The following is a 26459-nucleotide window of genomic DNA, read 5'->3' on the forward strand; positions in this document are numbered from 1 at the left end:
CACCGTGAAATTGCATTAAACATGCCATTCTGCGCTCCGAGAACTTTGACGCTCTCTAAACTCTCTACTTGCTGGATGCTGGATGCCGCCGCCGCTTCTGAAGTTTGACGCAAACTCACACGTGAAAAGAGAGATCTCACCTCTGAGTCGGGACATTATTTGACCAACACTACCATTGTCGCACAGTTGAATCATTTATTTTTATAATAGTGGTCTCACGGACGAGGATACCTTGATGTGTATTCATTTATCTGGAGGAAAGAGAACTTGAGAAACGGCTTCTGTTCTGACCAAGACTCTTCATTTCTGAAAGGACAACCAGAGAAGAGTTTCCTTATAAAGATTCTCTAAAATGCACTTATTTGGAATATTTGTCCTCCTCGCCTATTCTGCAGTTCTGTACACAAACCTCGCAAGTGAATCAAGTCATGAATTTAGTCATGACTACTATGATTATGAGCAAGACCAAGAAGATGCCCGGGTACGTACTGGATAAGACCTTTCCGTTTTACGCATGACAAAGTTATTTGACGCATGATCAATATCTGATGCATTTATCAAATCAATGTAAACCCATTTACCCCCCCCAAATATCTCGATTTATCCTTTCAAAATACAAGTCGTGGTTTGTGAAGGGAAAGGTCACATTTTAATGTAATTACAAGACTAAATAGGCTATCTAACTTTACAAATTGGGGGCTGTCAGTAATTACAAGGTTACTGTAGCATACGTTCACAGGGCATCGCTGAAGCAAGGCCATATACTGTATATAGATCACTCAACTTCAATAGCAGGAGTCAATTGCATCTGGCATTCGATTTGCCTATTTCCCTCATTGAATGAAACCCTAGGTTGTGATGTGCTCTGTCCTGCTAAGGGGTTCAGTATAGGTTAGGCAGAGGGGGGACACAGAGAACTGCTCTCAGAATGGAGCCAAAGAGGAGATTAAAAGGAGGGTTTTTAAATTAGCAGGAGAAAGGGGGTGGAGGCAGGTGTCATTGGGTGTGTGTCAAAAACGGTGTGTGTGTGTGTGTGTGTGTGTGTGTGTGTGTGTGTGTGTGTGTGTGTGTGTGCGCGTGCGTGTGTGTGTGTGTGTGTGTGTGTGTGTGTGTGTGTGTGTGTGTGTGTAAGGAGATGAAGGAGATAAAGGATAATCTCAAACACGTGGCTATTGATCATGCAATACACTTAATTGGTGGGATTAATGTTGCTATTAGTTCATTTTTAAAGTACTTCCAAATGACCCTGCAGTGTTTAAAAAACCAACGGCAGCCAGTTTTGTCATATAGTTAAATAGGTGTTTAGGTGTGTGTGTGTGTGTGTGTGTGTGTGTGTGTGTGTGTATGTGTGTGTGTGTGTATGTGTGTGTGTGTGTGTGTGTGTTTGTGTGTGTGTGTGTGTGTGTGTGTGTGTGTGTGTGTTTGTGTGTGTGTGTGTGTGTGTTTTCATGCCTACAGTTTATGTTCATCTAATGGCCCATAAAGCAATTAACATTCATACATCTGTGGGTGCCTAGTCTCACCTATACCTACCCCTGACATCAAACAGTAACACGGGTTAAGGAATTCACTATGTTAATACATGAAAATAAATAATACACAGTGCATCATGAAAATCAGACAAAAAACATGACTCATCTCCCATTGGTAATCATAGAATGTTATTCATGAAGTGTGTCCAAAATTAGACAGTTAGAGAGTTCTTTCTTATCTTATCCCCAAAAAAACTTGAGTCATTTTGCAATTCACCCGTAATTGAGATGAATATGATTGGAATTCAAGGAGTACAAGGTCATCAACCTTAACTGGGTAATTGTTTCTTTTGAGTCCGTGAGGGAGGTATTCTTCCAAGGCTCAGGATATGGTGGTGAATATTATGCTCAATAATTGAGCTCAAGCCCTCAGCATTATGTGAGTACACAGTGTGTCTTGGACAGTACAGGGATCAGTTGGCTGTACAGGGGGCTCGGTCACGGACGATAACTCATAGAGCCTTCACTCATCGTCCGCTTGGAACCGGGTGCGATGTCCTGGTCCGGTTCATTATGTTCTCTGTTTAACTCTTCAGCACCTTGTGCCGTCCGTGGAGTCGGTAAACGAGTGCTTTAAACGAGGTGGTGAGATATTCACTTCCACTGAGCGGTAAGGGGTGAATACGAGCTCAGATGGGGGGTAGAGGCCGGGGTGGGAATAATAATAATAATAATAATAACCTTTATTTGTATAGCACTTTTCCTGCAAACGTTGCAGCTCAAAGTGCTTTGGGGTGCTTTTGTGTGTGTGTGTGTGTGTGTGTGTGTGTGTGTGTGTGTGTGTGTGTGTGTGTGTGTGCGCGTGTGTGTGCGCGTGTGTGTGTGTGTGTGTGTGTGTGTGTGTGTGTGTGTGGAGGGAGGAGGAGGGTAATTATTTGTGGTCACCTTGAGGGTTGCCTTCACCCCGAGTCTCTCAGAGGCCGCTATGTCCATGTGGGTCTGTCACAACAGTCTGGTCTGGATAATGGCCTGCTATTTCATGTGGAAGTGCTGATTGCTTTGTGGCTGTTTGCACTCACTCTATATACACACACACACACACACACACACACACACACACCACACACTCTACCGACCCTCCCTCAGAGGTGTAAGTACATGAGGCCTGCTGTTAGTGTTATGGTTGCTGAAGAATGCAGCTGGAAGACCCAGTGGCTGAGGGACAGGCAGGCCTGGAGAGTGGCTGAGGGGCAGGCAGGCCTGGAGAGTGGCTGAGGGGCAGGGAGGCAGGCCTGGAGAGTGGCTGAGGGACAGGCAGGCAGGCCTGGAGAGTGGCGGAGGGGCAGGCAGGCAGGCCTGGAGAGTGGCTGAGGGGCAGGCAGGCAGGCCTGGAGAGTGGCTGAGGGGCAGACAGGCAGGCCTGGAGAGTGGCTGTGGGATGGGGTCCATTACCTTTACTCTCTCTACGAATACGTTCACACTTCGTCCTGTTCAGTCAATGTTGTCAACACAGAACAGTTCGCAATGTTCAGGCACAATGTGAACACTCCAAATTAACTCTGACCCCTCTGAAGGAAACCAAACTGAGGCCACTTCGGTTCACTTTCGGTTCGCTTTTCTGGGAGCAATGTGAGAGTAAAGCCTTCACAGTCCAATTGTCATTGGCACCGCTCTGCCCTATCCTGCATGACTCACTTGGCCCTATAGGATTGCCATACATTGCACACACTTAATCAATGTGCAATTCACCAAGGTGCAAAGCCGTTAATTGGCCTGAGTTCAATTAGACTGAGACCTCATCACTGCTGAAATGGAGCAGCAAGAAAACTGACTCACACAGAAAGGCAGTGTGAATACAAAAATAAGTGACTCCTTGTACTTTTAATTAACATTTTTGACGTTTACCAGACACCTTTTTTATCCAAAGTGACTTACAACATATATTTGTCTAAGTAAGTGAATCATCTATCCATCAGTCATCGTAAGAAAAAGTAATCTATGCTCGGGCCAGGGGCCATTGGCAGTTACCATGCTTGAAGAAAGAAGAATTACTTCCTTTTATTATTATTTTTAGAATAGAGAAACTGTACAGGGGGGTAGTGGGTACAGGGAAGTAGTGGGTACAGGGGGGTAGTGGGTACAGGGGGTAGTGGGTACAGGGGGTAGTGGGTACAGGGGGTAGTGGGTACAGGGGGTAGTGGGTACAGGGGGTAGTGAGGTACAGGGGGGTAGTGGGTACAGGGGGTAGTGGGTACAGGGGGTAGTGAGGTACAGGGGGGTAGTGAGGTACAGGGGGGTAGTGGGTACAGGGGGGTAGTGGGTACAGGGGGGTAGTGAGGTACAGGGGGGTAGTGAGGTACAGGGGGGTAGTGAGGTACAGGGGGTAGTGGGTACAGGGGGTAGTGGGTACAGGGGGTAGTGGGTACAGGGGGGTAGTGGGTACAGGGGGGTAGTGGGTACAGGGGGGTAGTGAGGTACAGGGGGGTAGTGGGTACAGGGGGGTAGTGGGGTTGATCATTTCACCTCCTGGTTCATTTAAAGTGGACTGAGTGAAGTTGTTTTAAAGACGACTACTAATGGCCACAGTCTACTGCCTGATTAATGACTCCTTGTGTAAGCGTCATTTTATTTGATTTACTTTACCTTTACATCTCAAGGTCTGTCCCACTGAGATATGAATAATTCTAAGTCTCAAGGTCTGTCCCACTGAGATATGAATCATTTTAAGTCTCAAGGTCTGTCCCACTGAGATATGAATATCTTTTCATCAGGGATTCAAAAGGAATAGGTTGGTTCCTCTATCTCCTGCTTTAGACCAATCTAACCCACACTTTGGGGAGCAAGGGTGGGAATTGGAACGCAAGGGTCCCCTACCTCCTAGACACCTGTAGATGTTATCTTTATATTGCCCTCTATTCAGCCTTGTCAGCCTTGACATTTCCCCAAATTGCTAACACCTAGATGTGTCTAGATGTAGGTGGCCATTTTGAAATATGCTCTCCTGACCTCACCATCATGTTCAGGGGAGTCCGTGGAGGACGGTGGGCGGTGTTGTTCACTAAGCCCCCCCTCAGATAGAACCCAGGCGGTAGAGATTACCAACATCTGTTTTCCTTATCTTGAGATAATACCCACAATCCACCTGTCAACCAGCCCTCTAGTCTTACGCTTGGATACCAGACCACAGCTTAGTCAACACTGTATTATTGTTCACTCACGAAAAAACACTGAAACAACATTGAGTCATTGTCCAGCAACTGAGAGAGGTGAGGGGAGAGAGAGAGAGGCGGTGATTTAAAAGTGAGGGGTGAAAGGAGAGGTCAAGAGTGCGGCCATCATCTTGAGTGAGGCGAGTTGTTGCAATTAGAATGTTACAATCATTTGTCATGACAACCTAGCACTGTGACATTTAATGTCTTCTATGGTAAGTATTTGATTGTCGCCCAGAAAGTAAACGTTTTTCGATTGTTTTTTTCTTTCTTGTCGAGAGGTCAGGACTCTGAGTCTGGAGTCTCGTAATACAATGAAAGGCATTGAATATATTGTATACATACAGTACACATATGGTATTGTATACAAGGCATCTTTCTCGTGATTATTATTTTAACAATTGTACGCTCATTCCCATTAATATATACATGCACCCACCCTGCTTCTCTAATGTTCACACACACACACACACACACACACACACACATGCATGCACGCACATACACAGCCTTTTCACACCTCTCTCTCTCTCTCACTGTCAAATCACTGTCTTCATGTATGTATGATGTAGACATTGGTGCTGGAGATGAAGGAATATGAGGTGAAGAAAACGGCGAAGTGTCCCTTTAATGTTCTTGCGTGTTGTCAGTGTGTCTCTGTCTGACTGTTCTGGCTCACTGGGGGGCCTGACAGAGTAACTTAGTCTGCTCTGAAGCTTCCTCCAAAGAGCAACACATCCTCACACCGCAGCCAGCAGGTGGTATTGAATGTGCGCCCGTGCATGTGCTTTCACATGCATCTTTATCCATGCGTATGCATGTGCATGTGTGTGCGTGTGTGTGTTTGTTTTCACATATCTTTATCAGTGTGTGTGTGTGTGTCTCTCTGTGTGTGCGTGTGCTAGTGTGTGCGTGTGTGTGTGTTTGTTTTCACACATCGTATCTTTATCAGTGTGTGTGTGTGTGTGTGTGTGTGTGTGTGTGTCTCTCTGTGTGTGCGTGTGCTTGGTTAAAAGATAGATGACTCGTCAAAACATTTGAAGCATCTGTTTGTCTATGCCGTCCTCCCCGGCTGGTGAATGAACGCGTACCAGAGAGCAGAGAGAGAACGTATTAATGTAATCCCACGGCCCACCAGGCGGCCTAATGATGTTCCTCGCCTCAGCAGGTTCTAGGAAACACTGCAGCCAAGACCGGGCCAGACGGGTTCACACTTCTCAGAAGGTCACCCTTACCCTTGGGAGTTCATACACAAGAACACTGTGAAACCTCATGAAGCAGTCATAAGCCATCTATAGAGGGTATACAGATCATCTATGAGGAACTGTCATACTGTTGGAAGTAGTAGTATAGTAGTAGTAGTAGTAGTAGTAGTAGTGGTATAGTATTAGTGAGAGTGGAGTAGTAGTAGTATGATAGTAGTAGTAGTAGTAGTAGTAGTAGTAGTAGTAATAGTAGTAGTTGTAGTATGATAGATGTAGTGTAGTAGTAGTAGTAGAGTGAAGTCATTGAATTGGCAAAGCAAACTGAAGGACCTGTTGACACCCTTCAAGACTTTGCTCATAAATTATTTGTGAAGCATCTATGTAGGCCTCATAATGGGTTAATGAGAGCTTCATGAAGTCATTTATTTCAAGTGTGACCCAACGTTTTGCTGCATCGGAGCCGTCTAGTTTCATGTGGGGGAAAGCAGCGAACGGGCCGTCAGGGTTGATTGTTTAGCAGTGTGGTGAAACAAGCTTAATTCCCATTGTTGAAGTGACGCAACAGACATTTAATGAGCTGAACACATTCACATTCTTCTCTCTAAATCCTTGACCCAGAAATGTTGATCTGGCTAATTAGGGCAATAAAAATGGCAAATTGCACGGTGTCGTCGTGTTTTTTCACGAGCTTAGCCGTTTTTAGAATCGTAAGCCTAAGATGAAACATCTGTCAGGTTCCTCTGGGGCTCCTGACGGGTTTTTCAGGCTGTGGTGGGTGGCAGGCCGAGTCCTAGGTGAGGTGTTCTCTGGCAAAGTGGTGACGCTGTAATCGGTTTCTTTCACCACGTTTCCTGCTCTGCAGCGCTTAACAAAGAACACACGCCTCGCGAACGGGGCACTTGCCAAAGCCTGTTCTTTTCACAAGGTATTGGGGTTAATGCTTAAACGAATACATGGAGCCAAATCTCCCAAAAATACAAAAAACAAATACAGGCTTGTGTAGTATCTGTATAAATATCGGACGGTAATTGACTGTTTAGGGGCCCCACGTTGCTGTGGTCCTGAAGAGCACCTGGGGGTGGTGTCACATCTTCAGACTTAGAAGGAACTCACTTAGAAAGGATATACACAAACACTTCAATCTCCTTCATTCTGCAGTGGCGAGGTGAATAGGGGTCAATGAGGCTACAATGATTAGAACGCTCTTTGTCACTGTGACCCTAAGGACCCCGCCGCCCCCCCCCCCCCCCCTCCAGGTATTTAAAAGAAAGAAAGAGTAGGATTTACACCCTTTTATTGATCAGACAGAAAGTGAGAGAAAGAAAAGAAAGAGAAGAGAGACAAGGACAAAAGGAGAAAAGGTAGAGGTGTGTCAGTGCAGAGATTCAGTCCCATGCAGTCACACCACCAGACCAACCCCAGGCTGTGAAAAAGGTATTTTCAGACTAGGACAATGAAAGCAGTCTGCAAAGTGAATGCAGCCTGGTTTGCTTTCCTGTGGGGCATACTGATCATCAGATTACCAGCTAGTCCTGTACTTTACTTACTGGCATTTACCTATAATCTAAGATTATGTCTTAGTTCTCCAAAAATGTCCCCAGAGAGAAACCGATATTAAACATTCGATTTCATCTATCAGCAGAGCAAAGGGGATAATGGGTTTTATTTATGAAGGAGGAGGTGAATCATCATATCTACAGTATATCAACCGCTCAGCCAAGACACGACGAGAGCTAGCTCTGAAACACACTACACCGAGAGCAACCGACACGACTTCCTCTTCTAAGTCAGCCAGCTTTCTGTCCTCGTCTTTCCCCAGGAGCTCCCAACCCTGGCCGCCCTGTTTCTGTCTTCATACGGAGGCCACCGCTAACACACCTCACACATGTTTTACTACTCAAACACAGTAGCGCAGAAAAACCATCCATCAATCGACTGTTAGTCTGAGAGTTGATTCAAGAAGTAAGAAGAGTCTCTGGCGTTGTGCATGTGTGTGTGTGTGTGTGTGTGTGTGCGTGTGTGTGTGCGTAAAGGAATGAGACCAGGGGAAAAGACTGAGTTGTTCCCACCACTCCACCTCAACTCTTGACCTCCTGACGTTGACGGGGCGTGCACGCGCCTTTAAAATCAGCTCCTGCCGTTGAGGTGACTGACAGTTTGATTCAGGGATTATTTGAACATGCCGCGGACATAAGGACTGGCCATTTGGTGTGTGTGTGTGTGTGTGTGGGGGGGGGGGCATTTGAGAAGCACACAAAGAGGAGGCAGGGAGAGGAAACAAAAAAGGCCTCTCAGCCTTGCTCTGTGTTCCTTCAAGGTTTTAGAGAAAGAAAGAAGGGGGACCTCTTAAATGCCCCGGGACCTCAGATGCCGGGGTCATCGGCTCTCACTGGCCGAGCGGAGACAGAGCCCCCTCACGTTTAAGTATTTCCTTATTCCCGAACCCTAACCCGCAGTATTATTATTATCTGATCTGGGCTGTCTGCCTTTGTCTAAACATCAATCTTTATTGGTGCATGCCACAGACATATTGCTCCATCGCGATACTCAGAGTGTGTCCAAACCCCCAAACCCACATACGTAGTTGTATCGGAGTGTTATTCTAACGTTTATTGTTCTACTTGACTAATCTCTATTGTTCTGTTTATCACAAGTATAAAACAGAGGGTCACTTATGGAATTCCCTGCTTGTTTTGGGTGCATGTCGAAGGGTCATGGTGTCTCTGCGAGCGGCCGCTGACATCACTGCTGATAACAATAATACCACCTAGGTGGTCTCCTCGTCAGAAGCCGCTTGGAGCCGGGCGGGGAGCGTCCTGGCGTCTTGTGAGTCGTAAGAAACTCCTTCAGGGAGTTTGTTTAGGAGAGGAGTGTGAGTTTGTGTGCCTGGCCTGAAGACGCACTGCAATGTGAGGATGCACACACACGCGCGCACACACACACACACACACACACACACACACACACACACACCACAGCTGCCAACAAATAACCGAAGCACCCCAGCGCTAACACAACAAGTCATGACGTAATAGCCGCGGTCTGGCAATAGCACTGTTTATCATGATGCTTGGGACTCCCTCTGCTTATCTGTATGCCTCTCAACATGACCTTTGCTTTTCAAAGAGCCACCACGTCAACTAGGTCTCAAGCTTTAAAAGTCACTGCGGACCATTTAAAACAGCCCACATTGAACGCAATCCCTCGTCTACTCCTTTCTACTCCTCTCTGTGTCACTCTGTCGTATCAATCGATAGCCGGGGTTAAAGGGATAGTCCACTCAAAACGCGATCTAACTAGATTAACTGAGATGACGTTCCCTCAAACTTAAGCAGCCATGTTGTTGACAGTATCACATCTCAGAACACATGTCTCAGACAACCATAGTAGACTTGGGGCCGGTTTCATAGACATGGCATGAACCTAGTCCTGGACTAAATCACACTTTCAATGTAAAATCTCCATTGAGGATGCTTTTTAGTCTAGGATCAGGCTTAAGCCTTGTCTGTGAAATCGGCCCATTGGCAGACCAGTGGAGGCTAGTATAGACTAGTGGAGGCTGGTGTAGACTAATGGAGGCTGGTGTAGACTAGTTTGTTTAACCTTTATTTAACCAGGATGTCCCTTGAGATTAAAATCTATTTTTCGAGACCTGCCCAAGATAGCACACCAGTGCATGTACAAGGTTACAACATTGGAGAATAAAACACAATAAAAACAGACCAGGGATAACAGATACATATTATAAAATCTATTTTAGGAATAGAAATTGCACTCTTCTGTCACACAACTCTTAATCAGAGTTTTGAACTCTCCCAGGGAGACAAGATTATTAAGATATAGTGTGTTCTGGAGGTTATTCCATGACAGGGGACAAAATAAGAGAACGCTGCTCTGCCAAGTTCTAAGCGAATCCTGGGTACCCGGTAGAGCAACCATCTAGTGGAGCGAAAATCATAACAGCTGTTGGTGAGTGATATGAGATTACAGAGATATGAGGGGAGTTTGCCCAGTATGGCTTTGTAAATAAAGATGTACCAGTGATGCTGTCTCCTTAGGCTTACTGAAGGCCAGGAAACCAGATCATATAGTGCACAGTGATGTGTACGGGACAATGAGCTGGATATGAAACGTAGAGAACTATGATAGAGTCTAGGCAGCAAAGTGCAGAGGAGGCAGCATGCATATAAATAATATCCCCATAGTCTACTCTACAACACTTAAGAATGTAGCCTGAACAAGTGTTTTCCTAGCTGCTAAATTGAGGCAGGCTTTATTTTGATAATAAAAACCCAGCCTAACCTTCAGTTTCTTTAATAGGTTCTTAATATAGACTCTAAAAGAGAGTCTGTCATCCACCCAAATACCCAAGTACTTATCGGATGACACTCTTTCGAGTCTCCATCTAAGGTGTAAATTATCTTATCTTATTATTATTATTATTATTATTATTATTATTACATTATCTAAGATCTGGAAGCGAGCTCTGGAAAACATCATACATTTGGTTTTTCTTAGCATTGAGAACCAACTTTTGACCATATAATGAGGCCTGCAGCTGTTGAAAGGCAGTCTGGAGCTCATCAAGAGCCTGGCTCCGGGAAGAGGCAACTGCGTAGACTATTGTGTCGTCTGCATAAAGATGCGCTTTAGCTGTAAGCATGTTCTTCCCAATGTTATTTATAAAAATAGTCAAAAGACAGGGGCTAAAACTGAGTATAACAGATATACATCTGCATGTAAATGGCTGGTGTAGACTTGGTAGACTAGAGAAGGTGTTTTGACATAATAAGTCGACCAACCAGAACACCTTGGAAGCGGTCTCAGAAGGCTATGCTACGTTAGGCTCACCCAGGTCTTATAGAGAGAGGTAAAAACACTGGGTTGATTACACGATAGCAAGCCTAAACAAGAAGGCACCCTCAACAAGAAGGCATGAACAGTGAAAGTATCTAATCGCACTAAACACACATCCTTCATATCATCCTGTCAGCTGTCAGATTCCTGTGAAACTAATCTACTAAGTGAATGGTATGGGGGGTGACAAAACAACCTAGCTTGGATTTGCGGATCAGGGTTAAAAAAAGAAGGGGAAAAAAGCCTTTTCTTTCTCATTTTGCCAATGCCTCAAGGTTTTGATGAGATCGGCGATTGTTTGGTGATCTGTTTATTGGGCTTTTAAAGCCGATCTTGTGTTCTCTGACACTGGCGTCCTGGACAATATCATCTTCAATTCGCTGTATCGTTCATTGTGCTGGTTTTACTCTAATGGCTATAACAGCTTCTCCGCCATGGCTGGAAAAAACATTTCCACAAGAAAGGCAAATAAGTGTGCGTGTGTGTGTGTGTGTGTGTGTGTGTGTGTGTGTGTGTGTGTGTGTGTGTGTGTGTGTGTGTGTTTGGGAGGATGTGGATGGGATGATGAGCTGTAACATGATGTACACGAGGGTTATGTTTGCGCTTCCTACTGCTGGAAATAACTCAATCACACAAGGAACAAGAGCCAGTGATGAGTGACATTATTTAAATGAGAACACGCTATGTCAGTCGGCTCTTCTGAGCACATACCACACATACAATACCAGAGGAAGCTCCACGAACCACGTTCAACCGCGTTGCACCACAAACAAGGGATTAAACTCGTTTGCAAACTATGCAGTAAAAATGTGGAACGCCCTTCCTATAATCTTAAAGGAGTGCAAAACACTGCCCACCTTCAAAACCACTCTCAAAAAACATTTACAGGAGGCTGCAATCCGTAACTGGACCCTCTAAATCAAAAATCAGATTAAAAGACCCGAACTACCCACTGTACATACTTTGTGTTTTGTCCCCCGCCCCCACCTGTGGTGTATGTCCCCACCTGTCCTACCCGCTGTACATACCTTATGTTTTGTTGTATTATTCTTCCCATGATGGATGTATGTTTATCTTGTAGATAGTAATAGTTATTTGTCTGTATTATCTTGTAGATAGTACTAGTTTTTTTTGTCTGTCTTACATGTAACGATGAAATGAGAATCAAGGACCCCAATTGAAATAAGCCAGTGGCTTTCTTGGGTTTTTATCCTGTTAGTTGACCTTGTATGTAATATGTACTTTCATGTACCTACTTCTGCAAATCTTCTAATAAAGTTTTCAATCAATCAAAAAAAGCAGACACACTTATCTCTAGAGGACAGTTCACGTGAGGTCGGATTAGGGTGGCCCTGATCTTGGGGTACTGTACATTAATACTAGACAGTTTGAGGTAGGACGGAACCTCTGTTTCCTGTTCCATCTCTCTCTGTTGTGATCGCTATCCTAATTTGTCAGGGTCCAAGGTCCGAGAAATACAGGCTTTTTATCGGTTTCTTTAACCTTCTTTTTATTTAAATTTGTCTTAAGTTTACATGATTTTCTGATATTTCGCTACAGTTTTTGGAAGACATGTATAGTGATACCTTTGTTGGCCTTCGTTTTCGTACAAAACAAGCCGTTGGAACATGGAGTGGTCTCGTGTCAGTGCTCTCATACTGTAAGTCCATTCTCCTGGGCAAGGGGCTCACATCCAGGCCTGGGAGGCTGATAAATATAGATCAAAGTAATGCTTGGAACAGATGCTCCATGTTTGTACAGGTATAGGTACCTGTGCATGCACACTGTCACGCACATGCACACGCACACACACACGCACGCACGCACACGCACACGCACACGCACACACAGACACACACACACACACACACACACAAACACACACAGACACACACACACACACACACACATCCTCATCTCTGTTGTTGCCATTATTGTCCTTCAACCTGACATTTGGCAAAGTGCCATCCCCTCCCGTAATCTCATATCCCCATCTCAAAGTTACGGTATATAGATACGTATATATACACACACACGGATGATGAACAGGCATCAAAGTGCTTTAGTTCAGTCATGGTTGCTGGTTTTCTTTTGTATATCTTGAATAGCTATAATAGCTTTACAGTCTTTACATGTCTTTGGAATCGATCAACATTCAGCATACTGAAACTCTCTGATCTGACTCACCCCAGAACAGGATGTTTAGTAACATGTATGTTGATACACCAGTGATAATAATGACCTATTGTTATTTTCTTAAATTGAAACAGATTTGGGAATTGGCACACTACCCAGAAATCATTTCAATAATGGACAGAAAAATGGACAGGATCAAACTGTATAACTAGCCAGGGACAGGAGAGTCGGTTATTCTGTTGAAATCAAAGATAACGGTCGAAAAAAAAAAGCCCTACTGCTTTTTCCAAAACCTATCATCAAGTTGATTGTTTGCCCCGAGGGAACAATTGTCAGTCTTGGTTGTGTTACACAATATGCCATCATTAGATTATATTGTTAGAAATTACATATTACTGTACATGTCATAATTTGGCAAGATGAGGTATCATCAATATTTCCGACTTCAACAAATGGAAACATCTTGTCAACTGTTTGCACACAAATTGATCCTTTGATCCCGAAATTACATTAGGTGACGTCTTCAGTTTAAACAGGAGATCATAACAAATCACACAGCATAGGCCTCATGATAATACATTTACAATCTGTCTCTCTGACTCATATTAAGCCTGCTAGCCATTAACCCTGGACTAAAAAAACATCCGTTGTAAATTACTTGTTGTTCAAGGGCTGGGCTTCATTTGTGTCACTGCCCCTTAATGAGGTAGATAGGTACTACTTTAATTATGGCAACACCAGTGGAATCGTTGGCTCTCAGGTGATGCCAGGCAGGGAGGGAACAGAGTTTGAGTTTCTGGATGAAGAAGCCTCCGGACAGTCATACAGAACAGAGTTAGGCACTTTACCCAGAAACCTGTGGTCTTTCTGCTTCGCCAGTGGAGGCACAAACAGTGTCCTAGCCTCCAGTCCAAACTGTGGCTTTTCACTGGAAGAAAACCTCAATTCATCCAGCCTCCTCATCCATCCTTGCACTAACGCCACCACAGTCCCGTATAATTGCTTCAAGTGAATGAACAAAGTTGGTAGGACATACTACCAACAATACTTGCTTTGTCCAGAAACAACCCTCTTCACCCCAGGGAACTTGTATTTCTGAGAGTAAGCAGAATGGTTGTATTTGCTCCTCGATACTCCTCGAAAAGGGTATTTGGAGGAGACGGTCCAAAGGAGATTTCGGAGAAGGAGGTAGGCATAGAAGACGTGAAGAATCAAGGGTTGGTTTTGGAGGATTTACAGATAGGCTTGATGGAAATGTCACCGTCTTGCTCAAGAGAAGAGGGGCTGTGAGGCTGTTTCTGGACAGGACCACGGTTACTAAGCTTGGGGTTAGAAGTCAAACATTACGTACAGCAGCTAACACAATAGCCTTTGGCAGACACTCGCTGATGATTACATCACAGTGGCATTTAATAACCGACCTTTGTGGTCATCAGGGTTTCCTGTGTTTTTCCCGTTCATGTCATCATCCTGTACCAGTGAATTCCATTACCAGCAGGACTGTCATAGATGAACCCTGACTGGTGCCTTTTGAAACATTCTTTCATCCCGACTGTATGTCCACCTCACAGTCATTCATATCCTGTGCAATCAGGCTGGCAGGCATCACAGACCTAGTCAGAGTAGTCTGCGCGAGTGTCCTCAGTGTGTTCTCCACTGGACTAAATGAGGCCTGTGCGCTGTTTTGATATCCACATGATTGATGGTACTATATGACGTTCTAGTAGCTCTAGGACAATAACTCTAGCGTTTAGTGCGGTCGTTGACGACTCACTGGTGTGTATTCCTCTTAATGGATTCCTTCTCATTGTTTTCATGTTTTTCATGGTTCTCTCACTGTTTTCTCCCATGACAATCGTAAAACAACAATGGTTTCTATTTTGGGTTGCGGGCACGTTTATTTGGGTCAACGTTTTGTTTATTGTTTGCTCTTAAAATTGTATTTATGACGTCAGAGAGGTTCCCCCCCCCCCAAAAAAAATAACTGAACGGTGAGGCCTGGCATAGACCAATGTGTGTGACCAACATACACACACACACACACACACACACACATACACATGCAACCACACACACGCACGCACACACACACACACACACACACACACACACACACATGCAACCACACACACGCACACACACACAGACGCACACACACGCACGCACGCACACACACACACACACACACGCACACACACACCATTGTCTCTGGTAGGAAACAGACCAGTGCGTGTTGTCTCTGGGACCATTGTAAACAAAGCCATGGAAGGCAGTCTAATACAATAGCCTTGTCCAGTCCTTTTTGGGTGGCTGTTTCAGTTTCCTGAACAAATAGGAGGGTGATAAATGTGGGAAGAAATCCTTGTTTCCTACAAGGGATTGAATTCTTCCTCTTGACGTAGTGCTTTGATGAGAAAGCCTAGCTGGTTCGGGAAAAAGATGCCCTCATCGCTGTGACCCCCCCAACCCCCCCCCCCCATACTCACACAGGTGCACTGGGACTGGGGAACATAGGGTGTACCTTAGTACAGTGTCGTACTAATAGTGAGTACATATCTGTATACAGTTTGTCTACCCTGTAGTACTACCTAGACAAACAATGCAGTATTTTATGTTGTACTGAGGATAATGCATTTAGATTAAACTCATGACTAACAAACAGGACTACAGAACTATCAAGCTTAAAGGAAATAAGTGCCTCTGTGATTCACAGTACGGTCAACCAACTGACTGTGTCTTTGTGTTATTTTCAAATCCTGTCAACAAGTTGGAAAACTCTAAACATCCCACACTTTCAGAGAGAAACATAGCAGTCGTGAATTTGTCATTTCTCTGAGGGAGCGCCAAGCAGTTACGGGATTTGTACTTTATGTAGATACATGTGGATTTATGAGCAAAATCACCAAGGGTACCACATGTTTGTATTCATATCCCACAGTTTGATGAAGACCACACCAAACCATTTAGATATAATATCTCCATTTGTATACATCACAGCCAGAGCGAGGAGAGGTAGTCCGTAGAATATGTAATTGCTCAATAATAATCTCAATATAGACTACACCAGTCGAGGACCATAACCCATGATGGATTGCTTAGATAGATACTATTCAACAGTACAGTATGTCTTGGGGGAGTATTTTAACAACTTTTATTTCACTTTTGTTCTCCTTACTTTCACTTTTTGACACCTCAGAGACAAATGGAGGTGGGGAGGGGGGGGGGCGGCAGTGTTTTTTATCGTTGGGGGTGATCAGTCATGGGGGTAACTGGGCATGCTTCCTGGAATGTTCCAGACAGCAGTATCACTTTTCATCGGCGACTCCTGGCTGGCCTGTAGACAGCACTCATGTTTTCACACTTTGCAAACTCCTATTCCCCTGGGGGGAAGGGTTAGGTCTGGGGTGGGGGGGGGGGTGGGTTGGAGGGGGGTTGTGGAGCGCTGAACATTCTCGCTGCGGACACCGTTTCATCTCAAATCCCAGGCTGGGGTTTTAACACCCTCCTCAGCTTACTGAGTAAGCAGGCTGTCAACTGGATGGCCAGCGAGGGACAGTTGGGTGCTGAAAGCGTAGGCGATAGTGATAAAGATATCTGTGGTCTACAGCTACAGGGACGTAGGGAAAGCAGTTTGTTGCCTAAGCTTTCTGCTGTGTTGAGATATCCTCTGTCAGTCTATGTAATGTTGGTCTGCACTTATATGATATATCTTATCATGGTAGTGCAATTTAAAGTCGGTACTGAATCAGAATTACTACACATTTGATACCATAATGCTTTTGATAAGCTATTAGACCGAAGTGGTCCATAGGAGAGTCGTGGTGGGTATGAGGAGGTACTACGGGCCGCAACAAGTCATGTTTGCTGGGTTTTATGCTCGCCATGGAATCAGTGACCAAGTGCACACAGCGAGTATACAGTTCACTTGATTACACTACATCCATTAACTGTCAAGTTAACTGAATGTTAATCATTATCATCTCCAATGTCAAACACATTTGCCCTAACCATGTACTTGAGCCGAATCCATGGTCATGAAATTCATAACAACTACCTCTGAATGGACATGTAATAGTTGTGTGAACAACCAGACCATATTGTTGTTTTATATTGCGTTAGAGGAGTGGCTAGAGTTACGACAACGCAGTTGTTCCTTTATCATACCTAGCCTGTTATTCACCAGACTCTGTGGGAGGTCTCCTCAAAACAAACATGGGGTAAATACAGGAACACACTGTAAATTGTTAATGCTGCTATCTGTTGCTGCTAACAACTGCTGTCCAGCATTGCCTAATATAGTGTCTCTCTCTCCCTCTCTGTCTATCCAGGAAGCCTCAGAACCCGACCTTGAAGAGCAGTTGAGGTCCGCAGCCAGCGTGGACGAGCTGATGAGGATAGTTTACCCGGGCTACTGGACCGTGCTCAAATGCCGGTCCAAACGGGGAGCCCGTTTCCCCCCGAAGGAACACGTTGCCACGGAAACGCGGTCGGAAGAGCCTGTCACGTTCGCCGCCGCTTTCCACAATTTGGATGTTCTGAAAAGTAAGCTCTGTTTTCGGACAAACAAATTCTGTTGTGGCATGTCTAAGATGTTTGGCCTTATGCGACTTTTGTGACTTTTGGGTTAAGGGCATGTTGACCAATTAGAGCAGTTCTTTTTTTTCATCACCTCAGAAAATGCAACTGATTGACTGTTTGTTTATGTCTAGTGCATGATGTGCTGTTGGATTTCATGTGATGCATGTCTTTAGCAAATACACAGAAAACAGGTTCTGTCAATGACCAACAAAGGTTATTCGGCTTGTGCCTGGAGATGTCTTTTTGGTGCCATGTCGAACCCTTTTCAGTTCCATGTCGAACCATCTGAAGCCAAGATGGTAGATGGTTCTACTTAGATCCAAAAGTGGTTACACATGGCGCCAAAAACGATTCCGCAATAAGAAACAAGCCGAAAAACACTAACTGGTGCTTAGGTCGAACCTTTTTTCTAAGGGGGGGGTTCGCAGGAAAGTGAGATGCATGCCTTTTAGTAGATACAGGATGTAAAAAAAGAAAAATTACAGTTGTCAAATGAATTGCTGTCATTTTAATGCATCTCGTCTTCCTGTCTGATCTCTCAACGTGCATCCAACAGGTATTGAGTCAGAGTGGAGAAAGACGCTGTGCATGCCACGAGAAGTTTGTTTAGATGTGGGGAAAGAGTTTGGGGCGGCTACAAACACCTTCTATAAACCACCCTGCGTGTCTGTCTACAGATGTGGGGGCTGCTGCAACAGCGAGGAGCGCCAGTGCATGAACATCAGCACCTCCTACATCAGTAAGACCGTGAGTCACAACCCTGGGGGCCGTGGGCTGTGGGCTGTGTGTGTGTGTGTTTCTGTGTGTGTGTGTGTGTGTGTGTGTGTGTGTGTGTGTGTGTGTGTGCCTGTATATATGTGTGTGCGGGGGGGGGGGGGGGGGGGTGTATGCATTGTTCTTAAAACCGCACCAATCAACTCTGCTTCGTGAAGGCCATAGTGTCAGCTTGTTTTCTTTGCTCTCTGGGGCATGATTCAACAATGATTGGCTACTGTCCACACCCTGATTTCATTGGTTGAAGAGCCAGAAAGGCTGAAAACGATTAGGCACTGTAACCCTCAAGAATTGGATTTCTGTTTTCAAACCGGTTGAAATGACTTGCATGCAGATGCAAAAACAATGCTCATGATACACTGAACATGTCAATGGTCTGACGAGACCAGTGGGTTGATGTGTGTGTGTCGTCTGTGTGTAGTTCTGCTCTACTGGTTTGATGAGCTCCCCCCCTAGTGTTTAACTTTGATTTAGGGGGTTAAACACAGGGTAGGGGTCTCTGGTGATGTGGCGCGTGTGTGTGTGTGTGTGTGTGTCTGTGTGTGTGTGTGTGTGTGTGTGTGTGTGTGATGGGTGGGCTGACCCCAGCAGGGCGATGCTGACTCCCGGTGATTTAAAGCATGACACACTCACAGTCGGGGTCCTCATAGACTAGAGGCTGCCCTGGGCAAGGCCCGAGCATAAAACTGCTGCTGTGCAGTGCAGAGCCTTGAGCCTCTGAGCAACTCGATAAGGCTTGTTTATTATTATTATTATTAGTAGTAGTAGCAGTATTATTATTGTTATTATTAATGTTATACATTAATATTACATATAGATAGAAATATAGATAGATAGATAGATAAAGACAGACAGACAGACAGACAGACAGAATTGTGTATTTATTTAATGTATAAGGTATATAAGGTTTTATGGGACTATCGTATGGCCGAGATCTGGTCTGCTGTGTGGTACTGGTGTTTCTGTTTACACTACGTTGGAGTCAGGGGATCGGTATCACCAACATAAACCAGACTGATGCCACGTTCGATAGGATACGTCTGCTACGTTCGCCGCCGACTCCTCTCTGATCAATGCAGATAAAAACACGCTAAGAAAAGTGGTGAGCGTGGAGTGAATGTTTTATGTATTTCTTTCAGGGGAAAAAAAAAAAGACCGAGGCAAGAAATCCGTACCTGCGGTTCAATAATGCAGCAGAGAGTCAGGTCTTAAATAATGCAAGTACTTGAGCAATGTTTGCTGAGCATGCACGGTTTTGATTTAAGTGAAAGCATGCCGTGGTTAAGGAGCTGCGCCATTTGGTCCACATTGGGGGTTTGATTGAATGCAGCCTACGCAGAGACGGTTGTAACTCTTCCATAGCGATCGAGCAGATACACTCCGTGTCCCCATAGTCTTTCCTCTATTCCTCGTGTCTTCCTCAAAATGCATTGGAGGAGGATATCTAAGGGGGGGAAGCTTGGATCTTTTCCTCCAATGGGTTTGGAGGAGGAAGCGAGCTAGAGGAGAGAGGAAAGAAGCCAATTCAGCTCACAAAAGCGAAACTGCGCTGTATGTTGTTATTTCCACGACAGCCGATCACCTGCAGACTACCTGTGGGCATTGACCTTCCCGGTCCGTTCTACCAGAACTACTGCCTTGTTAAATGCATCTACAGTACAGTTACCTTACCTCAGACTCTGTTCTCAGCTGTATCCAGACAATGTGCAGAGTTCAGACTCTGGACTTTAACCGCCTCCGTGAACTCATTTAGTGGTGTGGGACTGGCAGGCACACGCTTTACAGGTTTACTCAATGATTGGTTGAGCATTACTAGAACAAGGACACAGTTGAATAACAGACAGGTGCTGGTTTGGTTCAATAAGCTGTGTTTTGTAAGCTTGTTCAGTACATTCATACACTTGTTGACCCGAATGTGACTTTTGCGGATCAATTGATTTACGAATCCACAAGGCAGGTTATACTGTACGTCCTCCATTACTCTTGATTAACTCTGCGTACAGTGTAAGTGACCTTCGAGGAGCTCTTTGTTCGCGCTCATTTCCTCCAGATGTGACAGCACAGTGATTGTGGGGAGAGTACATCAAGACGCCTTTCAAGCACGTCCTGCCTGGTGTGTGTGTTGCCAAACTAACAAGGGTGTGAGTGTGTTGTCTTTAGGTCAGCCGGGGGGATGTGTGACGCTGTTGTAGTGCGTAAGCGCCCGCTTCAAGAGCCCAGCCAGGGGAAGGTGGTGGTGGTGTGTGTGTGTGTGTGTGTGTGTGCGTGTGTGTGTGTGTGTGTGTGCAGGGAAGCGCCCCTCCCCACTGTGACGGAGAGGAGTCGATAGGGGCAACATGGAAGGTCATGTAGACAGATCAGGTCGTTATTTCAGTTTAGTATCCACCTCTCCAGCAGAGAAGGGTTTGGTAGACTTGGGTTTACGGTGCCAGGTTGCGGTGGTCGTCTGCAGGAAACAAGATGGTGGTTGTCTGCCAACAGGACGGTGCTGCTTTAGTTAATAGCATGCCAAGGTCAGGATGGCTGGGCTCGTTAGAATCATCGTAAAAGATCTATGACTCTGAGGAGACAGGTTTATTCAACGTAGTTTGAATTCAAGTCATCGAGACAAGTTGCTGGCTATTCACGCTTTGAAATCAATACATCAACTCGGTTCAAGTGTTTGAGGCCACTCCATTCTTACATAGACTCGGATTAATCTGCATAAAACACTATGCTGTCCTAAAACTCACAAACCAAAACAGCCCACAAATGCTATTGTTTAATCGCACGTCGTGATACAGAGTTGTACAGAGATTCCACAGGGATTATATAACGTGTGTTTAGAATTATATAACACTCTTATATATATATATATATATATATATAGGTATTTATATAGTGTATGTGATTATATAACACTCTTTCTCTTCTCTCTGCCATTCTCTCTACTTTAATGTGGTGTGTAATTGTGGTTAGAGTTGATATACAGTACAGTGTGTGGGTTTTTTGTCAGAGGAGATGTGAACGTGGAGTTGCACAACCTCCCACACTTAGCCCCTCTCATTGGGCTGTGTTTACATTTTAACGTCGATCCTGATTTGAGATCCTGACTGCTGCTAAGAAACTATGGCAAAAGATGAATCAAGTCAGGTTGCACCATTACAGCAAGTAGATGAGAGAAACATGTGGCGATTTACACCAGGATCCTCGGATACCTGTGCAACAATGTTGTGTGGTTGTGTTGTAGTTACGTTAGCAACAACACAGTATAAAACATTGCGCAAAGCAATTTAGTGATTGCTTTCTAAATGTACCGGAATTGGCTTGCACAGTTCAGTCGTAGAGTTTCACAAATGGAAGAAGGACCATTTTACCACCGGGGCGGCAGTAGCATAGAGGTTAGAGAGGCCAGCTAGCAATCGGAAGGTCTCTGGTTCGATCCCCTCCTCCTCCTCCTCAGGAGGGAGCTGCATGTGCCATCCCTTGTGCAAGGCCCTTAACCCCTAATTGCTCCAGAGGCGCTGACTATGTCTGACCATGTCTGACCAAATACCAAATTTCAAACAATTGACTGACATTTGCCAAGATTGCATGGCAAATAAAGCATTCTTCTTCTTTCACAGTGTTACAATACAGGAATAATGAATGTAAGGTGTTACCAAGTACACATGTAGAAAGTACTCCAGTGACTGACGGTCATCAACCCATTGTGTGTTTTCCCCCTACAGCTGTTTGAGATAATCGTCCCCATCACACATGGGACTAAGCCAGTCACCATCAGCTTTGCCAACCACACCTCGTGTCGATGCCTGTCTAAACTGGACGTTTACAAGCAAGTGCACTCGATCATACGACGCGCTCTACCAGAGTAAGTGTTTCCTTTTTCTCTCATTGTCAAGTTTATTTGTCTTCAGTCTTTGTGTTTTCTTTCGTGGCGTCCATTGAATGAATTGTGAAAAGCATTTAGCCAGATGTCTGACTGTCACACAAGGACTTCTCTTAACGCCCAGAATGTGAAAAGAAAACACCGCACACGCCACCACCAGGCAGGATATACACTTCCACAATCGTTCACGGATGTCACGGATGTGTCCGAGGCTTCAAATCAGTGGACAGCTCTCGCACTAAAAGAAACACACCTAAAACACACCCTCTCGGCTGTCAGCGTGCCAGCCAAAAGCCGCCCAGTTTCAGCAACTCTCCCAGTTTTGGATCCTGGTCCTTCCCATTGGAGCATACTGTGGGGAGATGCACGTGTGTTTTGGATAGTCGCGGTCTGGGCGTGGATATTGATGTTCATATTGGCCAATTAAGAACGGACAGCTATTGTTTCTGTCCTCTGACTGCTTCCTGTCAGTGTGTTGTTACAGGAGGTGTTACTACCGGAAGGGGTGTGTGTGTGTGTGTGTGTGTGTGTGTGTGTGTGTGTGTGTGTGTGTGTGTGTGTGTGGGGGGGGGTTCTTAATGAACTTTCCTTCTTCGCAGGGCAGTGAGGGGGGGAGGAGTGGAAAGCGGTGGAGGGAGGAGAAAGAGAGGGATGGAGGGAGAAGAGAGAGGAGAGAGAGGCATGGAGGGAAGAGAGAGAGAGGGATGGAGGAAGGAGAGAGAGGGGGGGATGGAGGGAGGGGGAAGAGAGAGGAACAGAGGGAGGAGAGAGATAGGAACAGAGGGAGGAGAGAGGTGGGAACAGAGGGAGGAGAGAGAGGGATGGAGAGAGGAGAGAGAGGAATGGAGGGAGGAGAGAGACGGATGGAGGGAGGACTGAGGTATGGAGGGAGGACAGAGGGATAGAGGGAGGATAAATCTGGGGTGTTTACTGTTTGTCCTAATATTGGGGGGGGTTATTGCTTCCAGAGGCGCCGGCAGACGTGCTGCACTGTGTATGTAAAGGTCTCTACTGGGCTTACTGTGTGTATGTCTGCAGTAGAGAAGGAATGGTCTGTCAGCATGTACTGCAGAAGTACTGTATACAATACATACTATAGAGAAGGAATGGTCTGTCACCATGCCAGGTGGGCTGTAATGTTCAGGCACTGCATAAGTACTACTACAGTTACTGTACTATGTTGAGGTGAGTTCTGGCAGTAGTATGTCTGGGTCAGAGGAGACGACGGGTCTGTCAGGGCACCAGAAGTACTGTTCTCTATGAGCATGAATTTGATCAAAAAGTAGCCTTTCCATAATAAGCTAAATACCATTTTTAGACTGTTTACAAAAACAAAAACATTTAATATACAAAAAAATTAGAATTATACTAAAATAAAAAAAACACTAGCACCATCACTTAGTTGACACTAGTTTTCTTCTCTGTGTAAACCCATTGTAAAGAAATCACTAACACATTTGAGGGTGTGCGATATCCTGGATATCGGATCCAATTGCATTCGGCTGTGCCTCGTGCCTATGACCGCATCACAGCCGTTCTGATACACACACACACACACACACACACACACACACACACACACATTCTCTTGTGTGTTACTGCTGAAGGAGATAGAAGGGACAGGCTGTGTGTAACGTCGAGGTATAGCAGTAGCAGTGCTGATGTTTGTCTACAGCAGAGAGGGAACAGTCAGTCACCATGCCAGGGGGGGCTGTCCTGTATAATAGTGTATATGTACCGTGTTAAGTACTGTATAAACAGCCATGCTACGCTGATGTGTGTATACAGCAGCTGAGGGGGGGGGGGGGGGCGGCTCCCTGGCGGCACGCCAGCTGAGAAAGGACAGGCTCCAGAACCAAACGGGCTCAGCAACATCACCTCGTAAACAGCAGAACACATGACCTCATCGGGATGGCTTTCGCTTAGAAACGACAGCACAGCGTTCTACAACAGACCAGAGCTTTCACTGGCCTCATCCGATCCGCCGCACCGTCGATATATCCGGACCACAAGAAATGCCAGGCCCGTGTTATGCAGCCGAGGGACTTAGGGCCCAGAGGTTCTCCTGGGTCATGTCACGTGGTTAGGTGAAAACCTTGGCCCGGAGAGCTCATTACCAACCTGAAAGTAGGTTCCTTTACGACAGCCTGCATGTTAACATGGATGTTCACCTCATTCAGCCCCTTGTTCCGTCAACTCTTACCCTCAACAGTGTTTACAACGTTTACCTCAAACGGTGATGATGTAAAGCAGTGGAAATACACCAGCCCCCCGCTCCCGTAAATCCTTCCATTCACAAGCCCTCACTTTTCCTCTCCGTTTCCAGCCTTTTCAACAACAAAAAAACGCGCTGCGTCCCGTCTAGTGTAAATGTTTACTGCCCTCGTGTCAACCCGGCGATTGATGGATTAACCCTCTGCCCGTTCATGACATGCGCCAGCATGCCGATAGATTACTTGTTCCCGGAGCTCAAAAAATATATCAAAAACATATTCGCAATGGCCATCGGAGCCAGTGTTCTCCCTGTCCTGACACTGTAGCGTGTGTGGTGACCGGAGGAACAGTGCCAGGAGCCCCAGATCGATCCCAGATGGGTGGCCGCTGTGTCGCAGTGTGAGCCTGGTCACTACCACATGGCCACCAGCTCCTATGGCAGATATGTATGAGCCTGGTCACAACCACATGGCCACCAGATCCTATGGCAGATATGTATGAGCCTGGTCACTACCGCATGGCCACCAGATCCTATGGCAGATATGTATGAGCCTGGTCACTCCCGCATGGCCACCAGATTCTATAGCAGACATGAATCGGGCTATAGAACAACATGGGGGCTGTTTCTTACCTCAGGACTTCACGTCTGGTAGGTCATCAAGATACGGAGGCAAAGCTGTGAGATGAGGATTAGTTGGAAGGAGGTGGATATGTGTGTCTGTCTGTCTGTCTGTCTGTCTGCCTGTGTCTATCTTCCTGTGCCATTACCTATGTCTTAATGCTATACTGGTTGTTGAATTGTTGTTGTTGTTGTTGTTGTTGTTTGATAAGTGATACAATCGTACAGTGCTAGTTGAGATACCTAGCGCCCCCCCGTGCCGATGAGGCTGCAGCTTCTTCCACTCTCTAGAGAAGCCTGTGTACTGATCTATAGTGATGTTCTGGGTGACTTAGCTGACTGACATATCTACACATCCAATGATAGAAAAATCTTTGTGCGTTTTGGGGAAGCAAACAATCGGGATGACTTCCTCCGTCAGAGAGGTTGTAACTAACCTGCACTATCCAGAGAGAGAGAGAGAGAGAGAGACAGAGAGTGTTTATTGATATTTAATATTTCACTATGGTATTTTCTGTGCGCCTCTTGCAATAACAAAAGTGAGAATGGAGGGGGGGGGTGGGGGTTAGACACGTCATCATCGCCTTTGTGTGCAGCGCATCGCCAGGACCTCTGGTAAGAAGAAGCAGATGTGTTGCTACGGAGACCAGAACTGTCTCTGCATGGGTTGTCCTTTGCCTCTCTGACTCTTGACTCTCTTGTCTTTCTTCTCCTAGTGGAGTGCCAGCAGGCCTCTGCTTACATCGTGCCCAGGTCCTGATTGCTGAGACAAGGACTAAAGCTGTGTAACTGTCCAGTTCTGACCCAACGGGCCAAGTCTAGACCGATCCATCCCCGGCCCGCCATCATTATGGGATTCCCGAAATAGGACGGAAATCAAGCTGTAGCCGCTAATTAGGATTGATTGGTTTAGGCTGCTGATTCAGCTGCTGAAGACTTTAACAAGCGTCATGGGTATTGTTATGTGGGTCTGGTTGGAGAGTTAGTAGCGATGTGATCCGTCTGTTTCTCAGTTGGACCTTGGACCAGTACTTGAGAGCCATTAATATATTAACGGGAGACATTAATATATACTAGCAGAGTTATATACTATCTGCATACAGTATGGAGTCTCACCAATCTGTATAGGCAGCGGTTATCATATCAGTGTGAATATTGGTAATCATATCACTGTGAATATTGCATTGAAACATTAAAGTATCCCGTTGGTCAACTGTCAGAAAGTCAAGCATCACACCTGTGTAAGAACTTGTCTGGTCTATTCAGCATCTCGATGGTAGTTGCTAGTATAATCACAAGCAGGAACACACAGCCCTAACTGGAGAGGGTGGGCTGTATGTCCAGTCCCAGCACTAAAGAGAGCCATGGAGTTATCTGCCCTGACACATCCTGTATAGGAGATACTCTCTTTAATTATGTTGTGCTCCAACAAGACACACACACACACACACTCACACTCACACACTCACACTCACACACACACACTCACACTCACACTCACACACACACACACACACACACACACAC

General features: G+C 45.5%; 1 protein-coding gene across 1 annotated transcript in view; it reads left to right on the forward strand.

The window, feature by feature from the left end:
* Positions 1-352: 352 nt before the first annotated feature.
* The window catches only part of vegfc (vascular endothelial growth factor c), a gene marked incomplete at its 5' end in the record, with an annotated part of 40033 nt that continues 13926 nt past the window's right edge, over positions 353-26459 (forward strand). Inside the window, 4 exons of the mRNA XM_080533738.1 lie at positions 353-481; positions 17208-17421; positions 18014-18204; positions 21942-22081. Of these exons, the coding sequence (XP_080389864.1) occupies positions 353-481; positions 17208-17421; positions 18014-18204; positions 21942-22081 (674 nt within the window). The remainder of the gene's footprint in view (positions 482-17207; positions 17422-18013; positions 18205-21941; positions 22082-26459) is intronic.

The sequence above is a fragment of the Nansenia antarctica genome (genome assembly GCF_963989245.1).
Source record: "Nansenia antarctica genome assembly, chromosome: 6".
Taxonomy (NCBI): Eukaryota; Metazoa; Chordata; class Actinopteri; order Argentiniformes; family Microstomatidae; genus Nansenia; species Nansenia antarctica.